Below are 22,296 nucleotides of genomic sequence, written 5' to 3' on the forward strand. Positions count from 1 at the left end.
AACTTATTAACTGACTAAATAAATAAATGGCAGGATAGATTAAATAGATTGGTTAGATGTTGATAACTGTTTAAACTAGATGATAGGTAAGTACAAATTTAGGAAACTAATTTTGGAGTATGTTTAAAAATGTCCATAATAACATACTTAAGAGTTTCATACTGTTATTATTGTTCGCCTCTTTGCCCCTCCCTGCGACAGCCTCAAAGTGGAAATGATACTGGAGAAATCCTCTTGAATCTTTGTCCCCCAAAAGAATCAAATTGTTCCTTATGGGAGTGAAACCTCAGGTACTTGTCATTTATTCGGCTTTCAGCTGTTTTGGGGGACATAGGTGTCCCATGAAGATGCAACAGGATTCCCATTAGTAGTGAATTTTCTTACTTCTGAGAAGTGCCTGAAGCTATTTAGAAAGATAGCCTATTAACCCCAGCAGTGGACAGAGCTATGCATGGATTCATGCTTAAACTCCACTATAGGCATAGTACAGGTAAGTTGCTATGGGTACCTTGCTTTGGGGGAAATCATGAAGAATGGCCTGTTATCTCCATATGATGACAACACAGAGAACAGAAAGAACTTTTTGATGGCTCTGACTTTAACAGGAAATACTTCCATGTACAGCATATTTTAAAAACAAATAGTGGGGCTGAGTATGGTGGCAAACTCCTTTTATCCCAGCACTTGGGAGGCAGAAGCAGGTGGATCTGTGAGATGGAGGCCAACCTGGTCAACAGAGCAAGTTCCAGGCCAGCTGGGGCTACAGGGAGACTCTGTCTCAATCAATCAATCAATCAATCAATCAATCAATCAATCAATACAGTGATGAAAAATCATTCATAAGCAAATGAGATCTGGAAGAATACTTGCTTTGCACAAAGTCCCAAGGACACAGGTAGTTACAGAGCTTAGCATAGAAAGACAGTTCATACATGGCAACTTTCCCCAATGGGTATATAGTTTTAAAACCATTTAGAGTTTTTTTTTGCAATGAAAAAGTATAAAGAATGGCAAAATCCTAGTAATTTTTTTTTTTTTTTTTTTTACTATTGTGGTATGTTAGTTTTAATGCACTTGGGAACATTTTAATTACTCACAGCTGGACAGAATGTCTGAGAACTGTCGTTCAAAACCAATACTTCATTTCAATGACTATTTGGTCCTGGCCTGAGGGCTCCCAGGGACTAGCTCACATTGCAGAGAGGTTGTCTTCTAGGGCCTCAGTAAAGAGACTTAACACCATTTGCCAGAAACTGGAAGGAAAAAGGGTCTGTCAACCTAGACAGAAGGCCAACAAGAGATATAATAGTAATTTCAAATATTTGAAGTGTTTTATTACATGGAAGAGAGAGCATAAGAGTACTGTGTAACTCAAGGGTGAACTAGAGTCAGGTATGGTAGTATGCACCTGGAATCCCAGCGCTTGAAAGAGGCAGAGGCAGGAGTTCAAGGCCAATCTGAGCTATATAGCAAGACCTTCTCACAAACCAACCAACAAAACAAATGTGTACTAGAATCAGTAATCAAGATTCAAGGACCCAGACTTCAATCCATCCTGTAGAGAGCTTTCTAATAATAGCAGCAGCACCTTAGTGGAACAGGAAATGCCTTGCAAGGAATTTGCACCCAAGCTCTTTAGCTTTATATGAAAGAATAGCTCTAATCCATGATTTTTTTTTCTCCTCTTGAGATTAAAATTCTTTTTCAGTGCTGAAGATTGATCCCAGAGTCTCACATGTTCCAGTCAAGCACTCTACTCCTTAGCTACACCCCATACTCTGTTTAAATTTTAATGGAATTTTCACTTTTAAGATCATGTTTCCTATAAATGAGAAACCATATTACAATTAACAGGAACTTCCATTCCTGTATTTAGAATACTTACATGTTTATGTATCAAATAGTCTGTGTGCCTATTTGATATATTAACAGACATAAGATGGTAATGTTTCCCAGATTATTTTAAATTGTGATAAGAGCACTTAACATGAGATCTGTCTTCTTCACAAATATTTAAGTGTACAGCAATACATAGCACAATAATACAGCAATGTTAATTCTAGGCACCATGTGATACAACAGATCTCTAAAACCTAACCATCTTGTATGACTGAAACTTTATATTCCTTATTTCCCAATCTCCACAGCCCCTGAAACCAGTATTCTATCTTCCACCTTTGTGTGTCTGGCTGTTATTGTATGCACCTTCTAGAAGTGGGATTATAAACAGTTTTCCTATCTGAGTCTTAGTTCACTTAGCATAATGTCTTCAAGGCTCATTCGTGTTATCACAAGTAACAGGATTTCCTTCTTTTCAAAGGCCAAATAGTATTCCATTGTAAGTATATACTCCATGCTCTCTATTCATCCATCTGTTCACTTTGGTTTGACAGCGACGTTTAGTTTGTTCCCTCATCCTAGCTGTTGTGATTAATGTTGTAGGGAATGAGAACACAAATACCTCAACATCCTGATTTCTACATGTTCTTTGGTGCTACTCTCTAAGAGAAGGGGCTGGTACCATACTATAAATTGACACAGCACTTCTTTCAAAGACGTCTTCTTTTTATTCATTATTATGACTGTGTATGAGAGATTCATGGGGGGCGGTGTATACATGCCACAGAACAGGTATGGAGACCAGAGGACAACTTCTTTCAGGAGTCACTTCTCCCTTTCCACGTGTTCACAGGGACAAACTCAGAAGATCACGCTTGTGCAGCAAATGCTTTTACCTACTGAGCCATCTCACTGGCCCAGTGAAGTCTTCCTATAGAAAAAGAAATGTCTGTGGAACTTAACAAAATCCTAGTGACATTCTTGAGAATATTGATTATTACTGAAATGAAAGTAATTTATCCATTGAGTAGTTAATGAGACTAGAGTCTTTTCATAATCATTAGATAACCATACCACAAAATATGTAGAAATGCAAAGTCCCTTTTTTGCATTAAGATATATATTTCACTGACTAAGGATTCATTTAAAATCTATACATCATAGTATACAAAGTTGCCTCCCAAAATGAATCACTGCTGCTCCTTGGGACTTACAAGGCAGAGGCAGGACGATCACTGCAAGTGCGAGGCAAGCCTGGTCTTTATAGTGGGACTCTCCCTCCCTCCCAAAAAATATATATGTATTTAAGTGAGAAAGGGTTTAGTTTGGCTCACCACTCAAGGTTACAGTCCATCTTGGCAGGGAAGTCACTGCAGCCCAAGCTTGAGGCAGCTTATCATGTTACATCCACAGCAAGAAACAGGGAGCCAGGAATGCCTGTGCTCAGCTCACTTTCTCCTTTGTATACAGTCCAGGATCCCAACCTTGGGAAGAGTGCCACCCACAGTGGCCTGGTCTTTCCATTTCAGTTAACCTATTCAAGATAATCCCCCACAGGCATACTCAGAGAACAGCCTCCCTGGTGATTCTCCATTTTATCAAGCGGACACATGACATTAGCACGGATTATAAAAGAACTCATTAACACGCATTTTCACAAATAGTATTTACTAAAAATACCATTTCTGTTATGTAGAGACCCAAAATAGTTGTAGGTAATCACTGAGATTCTCTGCAAACAGTTGTGCAGTGTGTGCACTGTGCATGGCATGGAGAGAGGACATGTATGAGATCTAAACTCCAGCCTCCAAATGCTTACCCAACGATCGGCCTGATGGTGGAACTACCCTAGGCCTGAAGTGACAACCATTCTGGTTTGCCTAGGATTAAAGGGTTTCCCAGGATATGGGACTTCGGTGCTGCTATCAGCACCATCCTAAGCCAAGCATCCCAGTAACAGCATGGGGTGGTTCATACGCAACCACAACCTTTGGAATCCCCACTTCAGAGCCATAGTCCTGAAACCACTTGGCTCGGTGATGCCATTTTCTTTCTTTTTTTAAATTTATTTTTATTTTCTGTGTCTGAGTGTATTTCCTGAATATGTGTAAGTATACCTATGTCATACAGTGCCCACTGAGTCAGAAGAGGGCATTGGATCTCCTAGAATGGGAGTTGTGGAGGTTGTTAGCTGGCTTGCAGGTGCTGGGATTCAAACCCAGATCTTTTGCAATAACAGCCAGTGCTCCTAACCGCTGAGCCATCTTTCCAGCCCCCGTGATGCCATTTTCACATCAACTCTTTTCTCCTTCTGTTTTCAAGGTGAAGGAGTCCTGTAATCATGCCAACATCCTAACCAAGCCAGATCCAAGAACCTTCTGGACTAATGATGATTCAGGTATTATTAGATACGCATAACCTGGCCCTGGGATGTGCTGGGTGCATTCTGTATTGTTTGCCTGCTTGTGCCTAACCTGGCACTTAAATGTGCTTCACTATCCATTTTATTATCATAAACACCTTTTCATTATATTCCTTTTCTTTTTCCAGTAACTAAGGAGTATATAAAATCTAATAGACTGTGTTGTATATTCCAATTTCGGGGAACTGAAGAATGGGTCTGTTTCCCGGAGTGGTAGGGAGAGGGAAAGAATAAAACAGGCAAGTATGTTTATTCAAATGTCTCAGTAGGCACAGTGGCTCATGCTTGTAATCCCAGCACTCAGGAGGCTGAAGCAAGAGGAGTGCCATGAATTCATGGACAGCCTGGGCCACGTAGGATGAAAAGGAGATTCAAAGAACCTAAAGTAAATCATGTATCAGGATCCTATGGGAGAGCAGGAATGACTGTATTGTGGGATTCAAAACTATAAAGCCATTGGCCGGGCATGGTGGTGCAGGCCTTTAATCCCAGCACTGGGGAGACAGAAGCAAGCAGATCTCTGCGAGTTCAACGCCAGCCTGGTCTACATAGTGAGTCTCAGGTCAGCTGGGGCTACAGGGAGACCCTGTCTTAAAAAGACAAAAAAAAAAGATTTATATTTTTACTTCTGTGTATGTGTGTGTCCAGGTGCCCCCAGAGGATATAATAATTAGCACTGGGGATATAGCTTGGAACTATAGCATTTGTCAACATGTACCCCACCACCACAAACAAAATGAAAAAAAAGGCGGAAACAAATTAAAACACCGGAATTCCTGGATTTGAGTGGGGTTGTAGCTCAGTGGCAGAGTGTCTGCCTAGCATGTATAAGACCATTCAATATGTAGGGTTGAAAAAAAAAAAAAACTTAGAAAGAGGGCAAAGTTCTAGAAAAAAGAAGACTTTTATCCTAGGAGCCATAACGCTAATTTCACTAAGTAGACTCTAGAAAAGAAAAAGGGGAGGTGAAGCAAAAAGCAACTAAAACAATTAAGGGGGTGATAATAGAGCTTTCGCCTTTTCTAATTAGGGTCTAATGAAAGAGCAGACTTGTACTGATCCCTAATATTTGTATGATGCTTCACACCTTTATGAAGTGTGTTCACAAAAACCTAATTTAGTGTTTGCAGCAAGCCTGTGCGATAGAAGGGGCATCTACCCCCAGGGTGTGCATGCTGGAAAGGGAATAGCAAGTTAGACCAGTTATCTGACACATCCAAAACCAGAGCATCGGAGGCTGCGAGTCAAACAGGCTGAGGGCTGTTCTCCACTCCCTGGGAAGAGGCAGCTCTCACGTGAGGAGCAGCTGGGGCTCACTCTGTGCTTTAATCTTGTCTTCATAAAAGGGAGTCAAAGATTCTATCTATTAACAGAAGCGAGAGACTGGAGGAGGGAAATGGAAAACATTCTGATGGCTTTTTTTTTTTTTTGAAAGATCAAGCTTAAAGTCTAAACTTATTATCAATTTTATCTGTCCAATTTTTTTCTGTTTTATATTATATATGACTTTTGAAGAAAGATGAAAAAAAAAACATGAAAGCTCCTTGGCCTACTTATGCCATCATTTCAATCCATTAGCAGAACAACACCACAATAAACAAGCCAGCAGCTGGCTAGGATTGTTAAGAGCTACAGCAAGATTCATGAAGGAGCAAAGCAGAGCAGAGCCTTAGAATAGAATCTAAGTGATTTTTGATGTCATGTAAAGAGAACGGAGGGGAAGAAGACTTTACCTAGAACAGGCCCAGAAAACCTTGGCTTACCTGCAAGAGCCAGAAATATTAAAGTATTAAGAAAAATGAACACAGAACACATAGGGGAACTTGGGAGGCTGAGGCAGGAGGATTATGAGTTGGAGGTCAGCCTGGGAGCTGCAGAATGAGACTTTGTCTCAAAAAATAAATATATAGAGAAAAAATAGAAATACTTCCGTTCTAATCACCTGGAAACTTTTGTGTGATTTTGGATTATAATGGAGTTCCTCTTGCAGCTCGTCCTCCTTTTGCAACGACTGGCACCATCTCTAGTGGGATTTCATCTTTTTGTCTAGTTATTTACTCAATTACTAAGAGTGCGGTATTAAAATTTCCACCTATGGTGGTGAAATTGTCCTATGCATGTTTAATTTAGTCAGTTTTGCTACAAATACATATATGTGCACAGTGTGTATGCATACGAATATCTATGTGTGTGCACCTGCATGCATATTTGGGTGCATGTGGAGGTCAAAAGGCAATCTTGGGTGTCATTCCTCAGACACTGTCTACTTTTTTTTTGAGGCAAGGTCTCTCACTATGTAGCCCTGACTAATCTTGAACTATGTAGACCAACCTGGCCTTGAACTCATGGGTGAACCTCCTGTCTCTGCCTCCCAGGTTCTGGGATTGCAGGTGTTCACCACCATGCTGGCTATTTCATTCCTGAGGGTTGTCTTTGTAGATTTTCAGTCTGGGTGGATACTTCTTTCATTGCTTTACAGCTGTCAGAATGTGTCTCCTGGCCTTTAGAGTTCCTATAAGACAGCAAAGCTCAAATCATCACTACCCTGAATGTAATATGGGTGCTCTGTTTATTTTTCAATTCTAGGAATTGAATTCAGGGCCTTGTATCTGCTAGTCAGGTGCTCCAACACTGAGATATAGCCCCACTTTTTTTTCTTTATTCTTTTTTGTTTAATCTTTAGATTTTTGTCACTTTGACTATAAAATCCCTATAAAATCTATAGTCTTGAAGATGCAGACTTCTCAGATTGAGGGCATTAAATACCAGTCTAGGAGTTGTTTTCTTATAAATTGAGTCAAAGGGATGCGATTGTGGCTTCAGTGTTTAGTGAGCCTGTTCAGCATACCAGCCCTTTTTTCTGACCTAACAGCCTTTGTTTCTGCTAAGAACAAACACAGCTACAGAACTCCTTAGCCATGGGGGTCCCCAGGAGGATTCTCTTTGAGGATTAGCTCACCCTGAAATCTGGTAGGATGGCCTAGATTTTCACACCTACTTTCCTTTTGTGTGAGAAAGACTCACACAAAGGTGAGTTGGATGCTCAGTTGTCATATGTAGATATAGGCAGATTTTACATTTTTTAAAAATCACTTTTCATATTTATAATTTTAAAGTACCCAATACTTAATATAAGGAGAGTAAGGTTTAAGTGACTCATGCCTGTAATCCCAACATTTGGGATTATACTAAGCACTGAGCACTAAGGCAAGAGAATCACTACCACTTCAAGGCCAGTCTGGGCTACAGTATAGTGAACCCCTATTATGAAAGGAAGGGAGGGGAGGGGAGGGGAGGGAAGAAGAAAGGAAGAAAATTAATCAACCTGCTCTTACCATCTTTGCTCATTGAGGTGAGTCCTGTGTGCATTCCCGGAATTGTTCAGACCATAAGCAAACAGGCTGCAGGAGTTTAAGCTCTTTTCTGCTATCTTGGTTTTTAGACTTTGAAACCTGAGTGGTTTGTTTTTGTACACCTTTGTTTTTCAATTTCTGGTCTTGCAGTGGACTGAAATATCCTGTAAATTAGAATTTCAAGGTCGAATGAGTTTCCTCACACTTTCAAAATGTGTTTTCCCGCATAGTTATAATGGGTAATGCAGATAATGTTCTTCATTTAGAGGAAGTCAGGTAATGAAGTGATTGAGCTGTAGATTCCTTTGAAGGGCTGTTGCCTTAACTGGGCACTTGTTTGCCATGTAAGAAAGCACAGCACCAGACTTCTACTTCAAACCTCCTTATCATAAGACAGCTCTACCCTTCCGTTTGTCAAATGTCTAGATTTATCTATTTTTTTGTTTGTTCATTTGTTGGCTTGCCTTTTGAAAAAGAGTCTTGCTGTGTGAGTCAAGTTAGACTCAAATTCTCAACAAGTCTCCTGCCTTAGCTTCCTGAGTGCTGGGATTATAGATGTAAACTGTTATACTCAGCTAGATTTCTTTCAAGCAAAAATTAAACAGCAATCATCATAACTGTGCCCACTTTCCTCAAAGGAGACAAGTGAATGTTTCCTTAGGTTTCAGGATTTGTGTGTGTGTGTGTGTGTGTGTGTGTGTGTGTGTGTGCAGAACACGTGATATAGAGGTGAAGGAGAGAAAACTGGAGGTGGAGGGGGACAGGGAGAAGGGTGAAAGGAGGAAGCTGGAGGGGAGGGTAGACCAAAGCTAATGATGGATGAAAAGCTGTAGGAAAATCCAATACTTGATATCAAATAATGAAACAAAATTAAAAATGTTTGAATGGGACTGGAGAGATGACTCAACGGTTAAGAACACTGTTCTTGCAGAAGACCCAGGTTCGAATCCCAGCACCCACATGGCAGCTAACAACTGTCTATAACTCCAGTTCCAGGGGATCCGATCCAACAGGCTCTTCTGTCCTCCACAGGCATTGCACAACATGGGTGCACTTACCTACATGCAGGCAATACATGCATACACATAAAATAAAAATAATAAATAAAACTTTAAAAAGATAGCATGGTGGCGCACGACTTTAATCCCGGCACTCAGGAGGCAGAGGCAGGTGGATCTCTGTGAGTTCAAGGCCAGCCTGGTCTACATAGTGAGTTCCAGGCCAGCTGGGGCTACAGGGAGACCCTGTCTCAAAAAGACCAAAAAAAAAAAAAATTTTTTTTAAAAGATATATAATTTAAAAAAATGTTTGAATGAATGGATAAAGCTGCTCACAGAATCCCTAGCATATTAAATGAAAATCTCAGTGCCTGGGGTGGGCTATCTCCCTCTGAGTCGTTGGCCAGGGAGGTTCCCGAAGACTCCAAAATACTATAGATAATTGTCTCTGTCATTGCTCACCAGAACTAAATGGTAAAGCCCTGTTGCTGAATTGCCACATGCCTTGATCACAAGACATAAACAAATGAAGCTGCAGCTGGCCTGGAAGTTTCCTTCCTGTTGATTAGATCTCAGAATTCCAAAAGGTGCAGTGCAGGCTGCTGGGGGATAGGTGTCATTGACAGTCCTGCTCATCTGTAGGCCCTGTGTGCAGCAATACTGACTGGCGAGGTGCACTCCCTAGTGCAACACCAGCAAGTCTGATGTGGAGGTAACCAATCACTTTCTGATATGATTGGATGCCCACTCCAGAAAAGGGAATTCACATCTGGTACTATAAACCTAGTCAAAAGCCCAAGGCTGCTGAGACCATAGGTCCTTGTAGGGAAGCTAATACAATGTTTTGCTAAATTTGCCCACCAAATTTCCTTCTAAATAATTTGTTTAGGCCCATAGACTAGCACTGCTGTCAGCTTTTGCCAAAGAAGCTTCTTTCTGTAGTGGTCAGCAGTGACTGCAAAGACTCATAGCTGGTCAAAGTACAAAGAAAAAAAATGATTTGCTGTTGAATGCTTAGCCATAAATGGGACATCTGTAACACTCCCTTCAGAATTCAAGAATTCCATATTGTAGAAGACAGGATAGCAAAAATGTAAAAGTTGGTGAGTAATGGTGTGGAACACTAACTTCTGAGCATGACATGGCTGTTGCACTCTGGAACTCACAGCAGCTGTGATTTCCTTCACAAGATCTGCACAAGCTTGGGCCTGTCAACACCCTGTCATGGAAAGGAGAGGGACTCAGCCATAAAATCAGTCACACTAACAACTGTGATTCAGACTATTTTGCTTTTTGAAAAGTTGAAATTTATTCAGCAGTGACCTCCACATAACAATAGCTGCCGATATTCTCAATTCATTAACCCAATGAATCACCATCATAATTGTTTTTACACTGGCAAGTGAAAGATTCCCTGCAGACTCAGTTTCCCCTTTGCCAAGCTCAAATAAAAACATAGCATCATTATGCAAAGGGGAGAGAGAAAAAGTGGACATTTCAAGTTAGAATCACCAAGTCCTTACCTATCCATGAAATAATTTCCAGAACATTCAGTTGTTGAGTCCTTTGCATATGGCATGCGCACAATCAAGCATGTCATACAGATGAATACAATTAGCTCCCCTCAAAAATTAAGGTGAAGGGTGTTCCATCTAAAAAAAAATTTTTTTGAAGAAAATCCATTAGAATAACAAATGCCCCTTCTGTCACTCAAAAAGCTGTTTCCTTTACTCTCTACTTTAGTTCCAAGTTTTCAAACTAGAACTTGGCATCCACCGCCTCTATCTTGTTTGAGACAAGTTCTCAATGTGTAGCCCAGACTTTCTTCAAAGGCATGGCAATCTTCCTGCCTCAGCCTCCAAGTGCTGAGATTACAGGCATGAGCTAACATGTCTGGATATCACATCTGTGTTAGAACTGGTGACTATATTCAACTGACCTCACTTGAGAGTTGATGGAGCAGCAGGCCAGGCATGGGGTACAGTCTGCTGTGGTTAATGGGATGAACTTACAAACAAGGCCTTCTGAGTCTGCCACGGTGCGGGAGGGTGCCTCTGTGACTCCCTGAAAATGATTTAACCTTTCTGTGATTTCATTTCTTTCCCAAGCAAAAATTGTTATAATAGATCACAGAGTTTTGTGCAAGTTAAAGGAGATAATGCAGTAAAAATTACTTAAAACTTGTGCAATGTATCATTAGTGGTCAGCTTATGCCTTCACATAGGACATTTTACACATTATATTCACTATGGGTCAAAAGAACATGCTTTGTCCTTTTTTCTATTTTGTGGTTTAGTGGACCTTTAGTTTTTTTTTCTCCCTGAAGCCTAAAGCTCATCATTTATTCTATCCTATTATCTAGGTCATGGGGACACAAGATTGATAAGCTTCCTGGAATTAGACACGTGCTGGCCCTAAAATCCTAAAACTGCAGATAACCCTGGACATTGTCTGTTTATTTAGATAAAATAACCCACCTTGTTTTTTTTGTTTTTGTTTTTGTTTTTGTTTTTCATCTTTAAGCTTAAGGAATTGACAAGGTAAGGTTGTAAAGTCAAATTTTTGGTTCTTTTGTGGCGTGAAATGGTCTCTTCAACGCTACTCTCCTTACGTTTTACCCTATATTCCTCTATTCAGCCTTGGCTGCTGCAATCGGACAGAAGCACAAAAACTCATTTTTCTTGCATCTGTAGAATCCTCAGCAGAAAATAAAGAATTTTATGCTGGACATGGTAGTATGTACCTGTATTCTCAGCACTGGGGAGGTAGAGGCAGAAGAATCAAGAGTTTAAAGTCATCCCAGGCTATATAGTGAGTTTGAGGCCAGTCTGGATTACATGAGACCTATCTCAAATAGAAAAAAACAAAAAACAAAAAACAAGAAAAACAAAACAGATGGAATTTTAAAGCCAGGCCTTGTAAAGCAATAAAGAATTTTGTACTGTTTAACCATCTACAGCAGTTTACAGAGTTCCAAGTTGAGTATAGGTTATTCGTTCCAGTGAGTAGTGAATGTCACTTCTAGACTCTGCTGGAGGGAGCTGGGAGTCATGCTCATCTAGCATCTGAGTGAGTTATGTTTGGCAGTGAAGTTTGTCAAGTCCCAGCCTCATGACTGTCCCTCTGCCAAATGCGTGTGTGTAACTACAGACCCAATTTAGCTCTGCACAGAGGAGCCCCTTCACGCTCCCTCAGATTGAGTAAATTAAGGGTTCAGCCTTCTGTGGCTTTACAAACGGAGCACAATCTGTTTCTGCCTTTGTGGAGCTCAGAAACATATCTTTCTCTTTGTTCTCACCAAAATTACCTGTTATTTTTGCTGCTTGACTAGAGGATAAACTAATAGGATTTTTATTTTATAACGTTTGATTTTTCTGGTTCCTAAAAAAATCTCTGAAAATATTTCCACACAGTACAGATGCTCCTCTATTCACAATGAAGTTATATCTCGATAAACCCATGGTGAATCGAAAATAAACTAAGTCAGAAGCACATTTAGCACATACAACCTGCCAAACATTGTAGCTCCACCTGTCTTACTTGAAACACGTTCAGAACACTTAGCTTTCAGCAGACCCTCATGAGACAGTTATCTTTCCACATTTCATTGGCCAGGGAAACATCAAACTGTTATTTTAAAAGTGTGGTTCTGGCTAGGCGTGGTGGCACATGCCTTTAGTCCCAGCATTCGGGAGGCAGAGGCACGCAGATCTCTGAATTTGAGTCCAGCTGGGGCTACAGGGAAACCCTGTCTCAAAAAGACCAAAAAAAAAAAAAAAAAAAGGGTAGTTCCTACTAAATACACATCAGTCTTGCACAATCACATCAAAAAACCTACAAGTCACAGGTGCCAAGATGGCTCAGCAGTTAAAGTCACCTGCGGCCACGTGCAACAACCTGAGCTCAAGCCCCAGGACCCATGTGGTAAGAGGAGAAAACTAAACTCCTGAAGGATGCCCCCTGACCTCCAAATCCACACGCACACCATGACATGAATGCACATGATCCCCCTCCTGCCCCGCCATGCCTTGCACACTCTCACAAAATAAATGTAATAAAAAACTTAATTATTTAAAAAAAATAAGTTCAACAATTACAAGTCAGTAACCATTTGTGTTTGTGTGCCTATTTTATTCAAATCATTCATTTCATCCCAAAAGCTTTGATTTTCTGTCTGTGAGAAACAGGGTCTGGCTGTGTAGCCCTAACTGGCCTGGAACTCTCGATGTAGACTAGGCTGTCTTTGAACTTGTGGCAAGTCTCCTATCTCTGCGTCTGGGGTAGTAGGATTGCAGGTGTGTGCCATATGGCCAGCCACTTGATTTTCAGTCTTATAAATTTTTTCTTACTGCTAAAATCAACCAGGAAATTTTCTCACTTAAAAAAAGCAAAATACATAAATTGACAACAACTTCACAATTCTAGGAAAGCTATTTTTCTCCTGTTTCAATGAACCTTTTCTCGCTTTATTAGCTTATATCAAAGTAATATGGCAGTAAGTCAAAAATATCTAGTAGATGTTAGTTGTAGCTAAAGTTAAAATGTTCTGATATTCTGGGGATACAGCTCAGTTGGTATAGTGATTGTCTAGCATCACAAAGGCCTGGCTTCCATTCTAAGTATCTCATAAACCAGTACTAGGGAGGCAGAGGTAGCAGAATCAGAAACTTGACGTCATCCTCTACTACAAAGTCAGTTCAAGGTCATTTTCAGCTACATGATGAGTTTGAGGCCAGCTTAGGATATATGAGCTCTTTTTTGAAAAAAAAAAAAAAAAAAAAAAAAAGGTTCTATTGTATTTTATTAGCTTGAATGTACTGAATTGTCCAGTCTTTGATAGCTTTCTTTTTGTTCAAGAAGGATGTTTCATAATACACAATACAAATTGTTGTTGAAAGAAAATCTTTCAACAAATTAAATTTGGATTTACTCTTGAAAAGAAGTCTCAAGGGCTGGAGAGATGGCTCAGCAGTTAAGAACACTGGTTGTTCTTGCAGAAGAACTAGGTTCGAATCCCAGCACCCACATAGCAGCTAACAACTGTCCGTAACTCTAGTCCCAGGGGATCTGACAGCCTCTTCTGTCCTCCGAGGGTATTGCATGACATGGGTGCACTTACCTACATGCAGGCAATACACGCATACATATAAAATAAAAATAATAAAAATAAATAAATAAAAAATAAATAAAAAAAAAGAAGTCTCAAATTGGGCAGGCTTCAGAATCAAAAGAGCTTTAGGGGCAGGAATGGTAGGTGTGTCTATAACCCCAGCACTTGGGGGATAAGGTAAGGTCACCAGTTCTGTGCTGTATAGTGAGACCCTATTACAAAGAAAGAAAACAACAAAACAAAACAGAAAAGAGGTTCAGGGGATCCCTTAGGCAATAGGTACCATCGGGGTAGGGAGTATTTTATACCAAAAAAACCCAAAAACAAAAACAAAAACAAAACAGAATTGAGGTTCCTGAAAAAGCTTGATTGATTACTTCTACATGTTTGCCTTATTTGAGTATGCATGGTATGATCAATTGGCCAACCTGTGACTAAGGTATGACTTCTATGATTGACTGAGACTCAGCTGCTTATTAAAATAAGTGTATACAGCACTCTTAAACTGGACTTTCAATGTATTTACATGTAAGTTAGGTTGTAGTTCCTCAGGTAGGAATTTAACATATGAAGGCTGCCTCAGACCAAATTTAGTTTAATTTAACAGTATGTAAGACAGGGTAGGGAGACACATCAGTTCATAAAGTGCTCGTCTTGCAAGAATAAGGGCCTGAGTTTGGTCCCCAAAACCCACAGGGTAGAGAAAGGTAAGTCTCCAGGACTCACTGGCTAGCCTGTCTAGCCTACTTGATGAGTTCCAAGCCAGTGAGAGACTCTACCTGCACATACATGTACATGTACCACTACATACATGCACCCACACATACACACTCTATATATGTATACATGACAATACTTTTTGCTCTTAATAACAAGACTATATTTTGCTAAATAAAATGCAGTTTTTGAGACAAGATCTTATATATTCCAGGCTGGCATAGAATTTTTTATGTAGTTGTGGACGACCATGAACTCTTGATCTTCCTGCCTCCATCTCCCAAGTGCTGAGATTACAGGCATGGGCCACCACACGTGGCAAACTATAACTTTAATACTTAAAAATTATACCTTTGAAGTGTGTGTCACATGCCTTTAATCTCAGCACTTAGTGGATCTCTGTGAGTTCAAGGCCAGCCTGATCTACATAGTGAGTTCCAAGCCAGCTGGGGGCTACAAGGAGACCCTGTCTCAAAAAGACAAAGAAAATAAAACAACTTTAAAATTATACATAGTAAAAAAATAATAACCAATAATGAAAGCAGGTTATCCAAGGAATGAAATGATGCACTGAAGGGCAGATGAGAGTAGGGAGTAAGGGATTAAGGACTGGGCTTCTTAATAGGATGAATGGGGAGGTGAAGGTGTGTGGAGGATATTGAGAAATCAAAACAGAGTTAAACCTTAGAGCAGAGAGTTCTAAAAAAAAGACAAAACAAAAACAAAAAGCAACAACAAAACACTTCGACTCAAACTCTTTGTTTTGTTAAGGTGTAGACTGACAGAAAATAGAGAATAAAAAAGGATCTAGGATAAGATTGCTTCAGGGTGGGCTAGGGGCCCTTGAAGAGGCATCCATTAGGAATGTGACTCTAGACCCTTCCTCTTCAGAAATACACTGCAATCAGCCCTTTGCACTAATTAGGGTTTTGTTTTTTAGAAGAAAATATTGTGCTAATAGCTAGGTTGTACTGTTCTAGTGTTGAGTGTTAAATTACATTACCTGCTAGAGTTTTCAAATTGTTCTCCCACACCTAATCTCATCTGATCTTTCCAATCATCTCATGGGATTAGCAAAATGGGTTTTAATCCTGAAGATTTCTGAAATGAACTGGTTTGCCCAGAGCTAAATGATGAATCCTGAACACTAACACTAAACTAAACTAAACAGAACTGGAAAGTCTGGTTTCCTGGAAACTCCTCCTGTTCTCTTTCACTGCTTCAAGGAACCTGTTGATGGAGATGGAAGTTTGGATGTGCACACACGTGTTTGGGGAAAGGACAATTCAAACTGAGATACAGTCTTGCCAGTGGACCCAGGGATCTGGGGACAGGAGGAAGGGAAGACCAATGCAGGAAGACCTGTCTTCTCCTTTTCAGTCCAGCTTTGTGCTTCGGAGAAACAGACAACAGCTTTCACTATGGAGAACATAGGTAGAGATTAGACACAGAAAGGTACACTATGAATAAAGTAGTGTACAGTTAAAATGGTGATAGCTCTCTATATAGGTGAAAGACTGTCATTTAGGTTAGATAAGCGTACAGATTACTGAGAGATGGCTCAGCAGTTAAGAACACTGGTTGTTCTTGCAGAAGACCCAGGTTTGAATCCCAGCACCCACATGGCAGCTAACAACTGTCCATAACTCCAGTTCCAGGGGATCCAACAGCTTCTTCTGTCCTCCGTGGGTATTGCATGACACGGGTGCACTTACCTACATGCAGGCAATATACACACACACATAAAATAAAAATGATAAATAAAATACTTTAAAAAAAGTACAGATTACAGGTAATCTCTCATTTATGACGGCCCAATTAAGCAATTTTTTGATTGAAATTCCCTAGAAACCCTTCTAATTTTCTCATGTACTGCTTTCAGAAGATATAGTGTGGAACTCTTAAGACTAAGACAACATTCAAGAGAAACTGTTCATTCCTGGCTCGGAACGAACTGTAGGATCAAATCCTGATGCCCCAAAGTGGGCTAATGTGTCTTGAAAATGCTTAGGGTAAACTAGGCTTAGCAATGATGTTTTAGGCTTAGCAATGATGTTTTATAGACTAGATGAGTTATGGATTTTTGTGCTTTCTTCTGTTGAGACTGGGTTTATCTAGGTACCCCAGGCTGTCCTGAAACTTGAGTTCCTTGGGTCTTACCTCTCCTTCTTGCCATGAGAACTGGGATTACGTACCCATACCACCTGCACTACCACACCTGGGTATATTTTCAACTTGTTTTTAACTTATGATGGGCTTACTAGGGTGTACATATTTACTGGTTGTGCTGGATAGCTTTAGTGTCAACTTGACACACCTGGGTTGAGGGATCCTCAACTGGGGAATTGCCTCCATTGGCCTGGGCTGTGGCCATGTCTGTGAGGCATCTTCTTGATTATTGAGTGATATGGGAAGGCCAAGCGCACTGTGGGTGGTGCCACCCCTAGGCAGGTGGTGGGCCTCCGTTGTATAAGAAAACAGGTTGAAAATAAAACAGGTTGAGTGAGGGCCAGAGGAGCAAGCCAGTAAGCAGCATTCTTCCATGGCCTGTGCTTCAGCTCCAGCCTCCAGGTTCCTGTCCTGAGTTCCTACCTTGGGCTCCCTGATGAACTGTGACCCAGGAGATGTAAGACAAATAAACCCTTTCCTCCCCAAGTTGGTAGTGGTCAGAGTGTTTTGTCACAGCAATGGAGAAACAAACTAGAACACTGGTTAAGAGCAGGGGTTTTAGTGTCAGAAGCACCCAGATTTGCTTCCCGACTTTGTCATTACTATATCATATCACACAAATGATACCTCTTAAAACTGCATAACTTAAGAGATATAAGAACTGTAAACAGTTTCCCATAGTCACCTTGGGGATTACACGAAAAATTACATAAAGAGTGCTATGCGTAATGTCTGCACCTTTTAAAAATCATTTAGCAAGTGTTACCTAGTATAATAGATGTGCTAACCTGTGGAAGTTCTAGAGAGGAATGAGCACATCTTTGTTTATCAGTACATCCTCAGCACCAGCATAACCCCTGGCTTTAGAACGTACAAAAGACCTATTCCTTGAAAACCTAAATAAGAATATTAGAGCCTCACCTAAGAAAGAACATTTGATGCTAGCTGAAAATTGCAGAGGCAGGCTTTGGAATGAAGCTGACTTTGGTAGAAAATTAGACAAAGTCCCAGCAAATGACTGGTTATTATATTATAGAGAAGGTCATCTTCCTTGAGGTCCTTTTGACATTAGTGTGGCCTGTCCACGATTCTATGAATAGTGTGAAAGTTGAGGCAGGCAGTGCTGTTCAAATAAGAACCCCAACTTTCATGTGCTTAATAGCTTTAAAAGTAAAACAAAAGGCAAAAAAGCATTGAATGTTCTGGTTATGAACTGCCTTTCATACACACGAGTGCATGAAGATCACAGTGCTGAGGTGGACGGTGCATTCGTGTGAAGTAGCTGGATTATTTATAGAAATGGCAGTGTTCTGCAGTGACCCAGCCACATGCCTTTTCCCAGGCTCTTTGTGAGACAAATGATCAGAAAGCAATCTGTGAAAATCAGAAAGGATTGCCTTCTGAGGAAAACTTGGCTTATATGGAGAGGACAAATTCTTAGAGGCAAGGCTGGGCATAGGTGGGGTACACCTCTAATCCCAGCATTTAGGAGTCATTGGCAGGAGGGTCAAGAGCTTGAGTACAGTGTGGACTACATAGAGAGACCCTGTCTCAAGTTGAAAAAAAAAATCTTGAGGGAGAGGGAAAGACTGGAGCCATGCTTAAGACAGCTCAGAAAATCCTACTTTACTCTCAGTAGCTGACAGACATTTTAAGGAGCAAAAGAGGGAGGAAAAGAGACAACAGCTGCACTTGGTAGCCACAGAGGAAGAAGAGACGCTGGGAAAACCCTCTCACAAGACATATGTTATGAAAATATCCTTTCGTTACCAAGCATAGTGACACATGCCTTTAATCCTAGCACTTGGGAGCCAGAGGCAGGCAGCTCTCTGTGAGAGCAAAGCCAACTTGCTCTACATAGTGAGTTCTAGTCCATCTGGGGCTACAGGGAGACCCTGTCTCAAAAAAACAAATATAAATATATACATATATATATATATATCCATCCTTTTTAGTATAGTACAGTTAATATATACAATGGAATTTTTAAAATGAACTTACAAAAAACAATTGGCTATTATAAATTCTATTAAATATACTATTATTTATTCAAGTTTTAAAAAATCTTAGCATTAGTAATATGTTCTCATAAGACTGATTTAGAAATGTTTACTATAGTTCCTAAAAGCACTCTAGCTATATCTGGCAGACACAATATTATGTAAGTTTACTAATATTTTAATGTGTAGTTCTAATCATACAATTCTCTAATGCAGTTTTTAAAGAGATGGAAAAGGAATAAAAGTTTAGAGGAACTTAAAAGTCATTTTCAAACTTTCAGAAACCTATAAACCTCAAGAAAATAAAAGTACTAGGAAAGAACATGGGAAGTGGGAAAAGAAGGAGGAAACAGAACAGTAACGAGTTGGAGTTTCTCAGAAGTATGTCTGTGGAGGCCATTTCTGCCCTTTGGTTACTTATTTATCATCAGGATAAATCAAGGGCAGGTGTGATACTGCATACTTGAAATCCCAGCATCTGGGAGATAGAGGCAGGAGGATCAGGGATTCAAGGCCAGCCTCAACTACATAGGGAATTCTGCGCCAGCCTGTGCTATGTGATACCCCATGTCAAAAATCAAAACAAAGCAAAACATAGATATTTAAAATAAGTGCCTAATTTTATGAAGATCTGCTCTCAAAAAATAAGACAACGAGGGACAATCATGGAACCTCTGGTGTTTATAAAGATAAAAGCAACAATGAATTTACCTCCATTCTACAACAAGCAGTAAACGTTTCTTAGAATTTTAAATTTGAGAAAGATAAATAGGGCAGGGGATTGTGGTGGGCTCAGTAGAGAAGAAACCTATTCATCAAATACCTCCAGTGCTTAGTGAACATCAATTATGTACAACAGGAAATGGAGAAAGGCAATTGCCAAAACAATCCTATTCTGTGTCTCAAGTTGCTAGGAAAAATATAAACATGTACACACTCCTAAACTCCCTGCTAAACTGAGGGAGGTTTTGCTAGGGGTAGTAAGAACAGGATTGTTGGGCATCTTCAGAGTCGGGGATGAGTTTCAAAATCCTGAAAAAGCTGTGTGGGAAATGGGTGTCTTGCCAGATCTCCTGCAACTGTAGGCTAACCTACAGAAGCTTTAATGAACACATCTGGTAAACAGGAATAAAGAAGTCACAGCTTTTCAGAGCTCCTTGATGACCAGAAGCAAAGCACTAAGCTGCCACGTCCCGGCATTTTTTGAGTTTGCCGACCTCACGTTTGCACACTGTGGTGGTGGTGTTAAGAGCACACCGTTCTTTCACTCACTTTAACATTTTTCAAATACATTGAATGAACAGACAGACAGTCTCCTCAGAGCATCAAACAATGCTTCTTCAAACTTTGCCTGATAAATTGATGCAGTGCCCATCTTTCATGCAGTACAAAGAAGGTTGCAAATTATTGGCTGAAGAGTGGGAAGGCAATATAAACAACAAAACTCAAATATCAAAGCTAGCTAAAAGTGCTCAAAATAGTGAACTGTAGTCTGAAATCTATTATTCGCTAACAAAACAGCAAATGGAAATGTTTAATTTTCAGGAAATAAAAATCAGTCTTAAGGACAGTGAGTGGGGAAGAGAGCTCTCAGTGGGTAGAATTTTAGACAATGCACCTAGATACACATGTTGCTGGGGAACAAAAAGGCCAGATATATGTCTATATACCATTGTGTGGGCTATGGCCATTGGTCTGGAGAATGATCAGAAACTTGGAAAGAACATGATTAGGAAAAGGGTAACAAAGGAATTTGGGGAAAAGATATGTGGCTAAGCCTCTCTGAGTGGCCAAAGGATGGGAAGATACTTTTATTCCCATGTGAATGCTCACCAAAGATTGATCTCAGCAAAGAAGGCCTTTAAAAATTAAGTGGAGCTGGGCACAATGGCATACACTCATAATCCCAGAACTTGGGAGGTGGAGACAGTGGGATCAAGAGTTCAAGGCCAGCTTGGACTACTTGAGATTCTGTCTCAAAAAAACCAAATGAAGAGGGGCATGGTGGCACATGCCTTTAATCTCAGCACTTAGAAGGCAGAGGCTGGAGGATCTCTTGTGAGTTCAAAGCCAGCCTGCTCTATGAAGTGAATTTCAGGCCAGCTGGGGCTACAGGGAGACCCTGTCTCAAAAAGACCAAAAAACAAACAAACAAAACCCCCAAGTGGATAAGATGACATATTATGTAGATGATACCAGTTAGCATTTTTTCCCCATCTGCCCTTATTTCTCAATCCAATTATGAAAATGGCCATGGTAGCAGGGACAGAGGTTATATAAGGGCTTAGCAACATAAGTTTCATGCAGCAAAGCCTCTGACTTTGGTCACTACTGTGTATCCATCCAGGCAGCAGAAGAGACCAACTTTGAGTCTCCAGAGTAATAATCCAGCTGTCTCCAAGCAAGTTGGTTACATTTGACCACTTCCATCAGGGAAAGGTTATATCCTAACTGGAATAGACACTCGACATAGATTAGCCTTCCCTACACATACTGCTTCTGATGAAATTCTACCATCACAGCTTATGGAATGCCTTATTTACTATCATAGTCTTCTGAGAAAGGAGCTCACATCACAACTGAAGAAGCACAGTGGTGAGCTTAAGTTCACTGATTCCATTGGTCTCAGCGTGCTTCCATCATCCTGAAGCAGCGGGCAGAGAGACAGAACACTAGAGTGACATTTTCAAATCTCAGTTACAATGACAGTACTTTGCTGGCTGGGGCAAGGTTCTTCAGAAGACTGTTTATGCTCTGAATAGACTTCCAGTACATAGTACTGTTTATCCCACAGCTAGGATTCATGCTTATCAACACAAGGGGTGAAGGGCTGAAAATGGAACTGGACATCACTTATTATACCCCTAGTGACTCACTAGCAAAAGTTTTACTTCCTATCTCTACAACTTCATGCTCTGTTGGCCTACATGTCTTAGTTTCATAGGGAAAATGTTTCTACCAGGAGATACAATAATAATTCCATTGCATGGAGTTAAGATGGCTCCCTGATTTCTTTGGGTTCCCCATGTCTCTGAGTCAACAAGAGAAAAAGGGAGCTCCAGTGTTGGTGGGGGTGATTGATCCCAACTACCAAGGAGAGACTAGTACTCTACAGTGGAATTTAGAAACAGTATGTCTGGAGTACATATAGGGAGCCTCTTAATGTTGTCATGTCCTCTTATTAAAGTCAATGGGAAGTTACAACCGCCCAATCCAGGAGGGAATATGAAAGGCCCAAACCCATTGGAAATGAAGGTTTTCTCACTGTGGTGGTTTGAATAAGAATGTCCCCCGTAAGCTTCAAGTATTCAGATATTTTGTGTCCAGTTATTGACATTGTTCTGGGAGGTCTTAGAAAGTGTGGCCCTGCTGGAGAAAGCACATCATTGGGGGTGGGCTTTGAAAGTTCTTAAGCCTTGCTGGATCTCCTGTTCTCTCTGCTTCCTGTACCTGCTTGAAGATGTGAGTCTCTGCTTTCTGCTCCTGCTTCAGCCACCTCCTGCCACCATGCTCCCCCACCCCACCATGGTGAACTCTAATTCCCCCGGAACTGTAAGCTCAAATAAATTCTTTCTTTTATAAGTTCCCTTGGACACAGTGTTTTATCACAGCAACAGAAAAGTAACTAATAAACTCACCCTTCCAGTTTAAAAAACAAAACAAAACAACAGTTTAGTACTTACTGAGA

The 22,296-nt window shown here is 40.4% G+C and overlaps 1 protein-coding gene across 1 annotated transcript in view; it reads left to right on the top strand.

The window, feature by feature from the left end:
• Sgk1 (serum/glucocorticoid regulated kinase 1) overlaps nt 1-22,296 on the top strand; it is a 134,550-nt gene that overhangs the window by 97,575 nt on the left and 14,679 nt on the right. The window contains exon 3 of the mRNA XM_008822094.3: nt 4,162-4,237. Coding sequence (XP_008820316.1) covers nt 4,162-4,237 — 76 coding nt within the window. The remainder of the gene's footprint in view (nt 1-4,161; nt 4,238-22,296) is intronic.

The sequence above is a fragment of the Nannospalax galili genome, unplaced genomic scaffold, assembly GCF_000622305.1.
Source record: "Nannospalax galili isolate Female #2095 unplaced genomic scaffold, S.galili_v1.0 scaffold186, whole genome shotgun sequence".
Classification (NCBI taxonomy): domain Eukaryota; kingdom Metazoa; phylum Chordata; class Mammalia; order Rodentia; family Spalacidae; genus Nannospalax; species Nannospalax galili.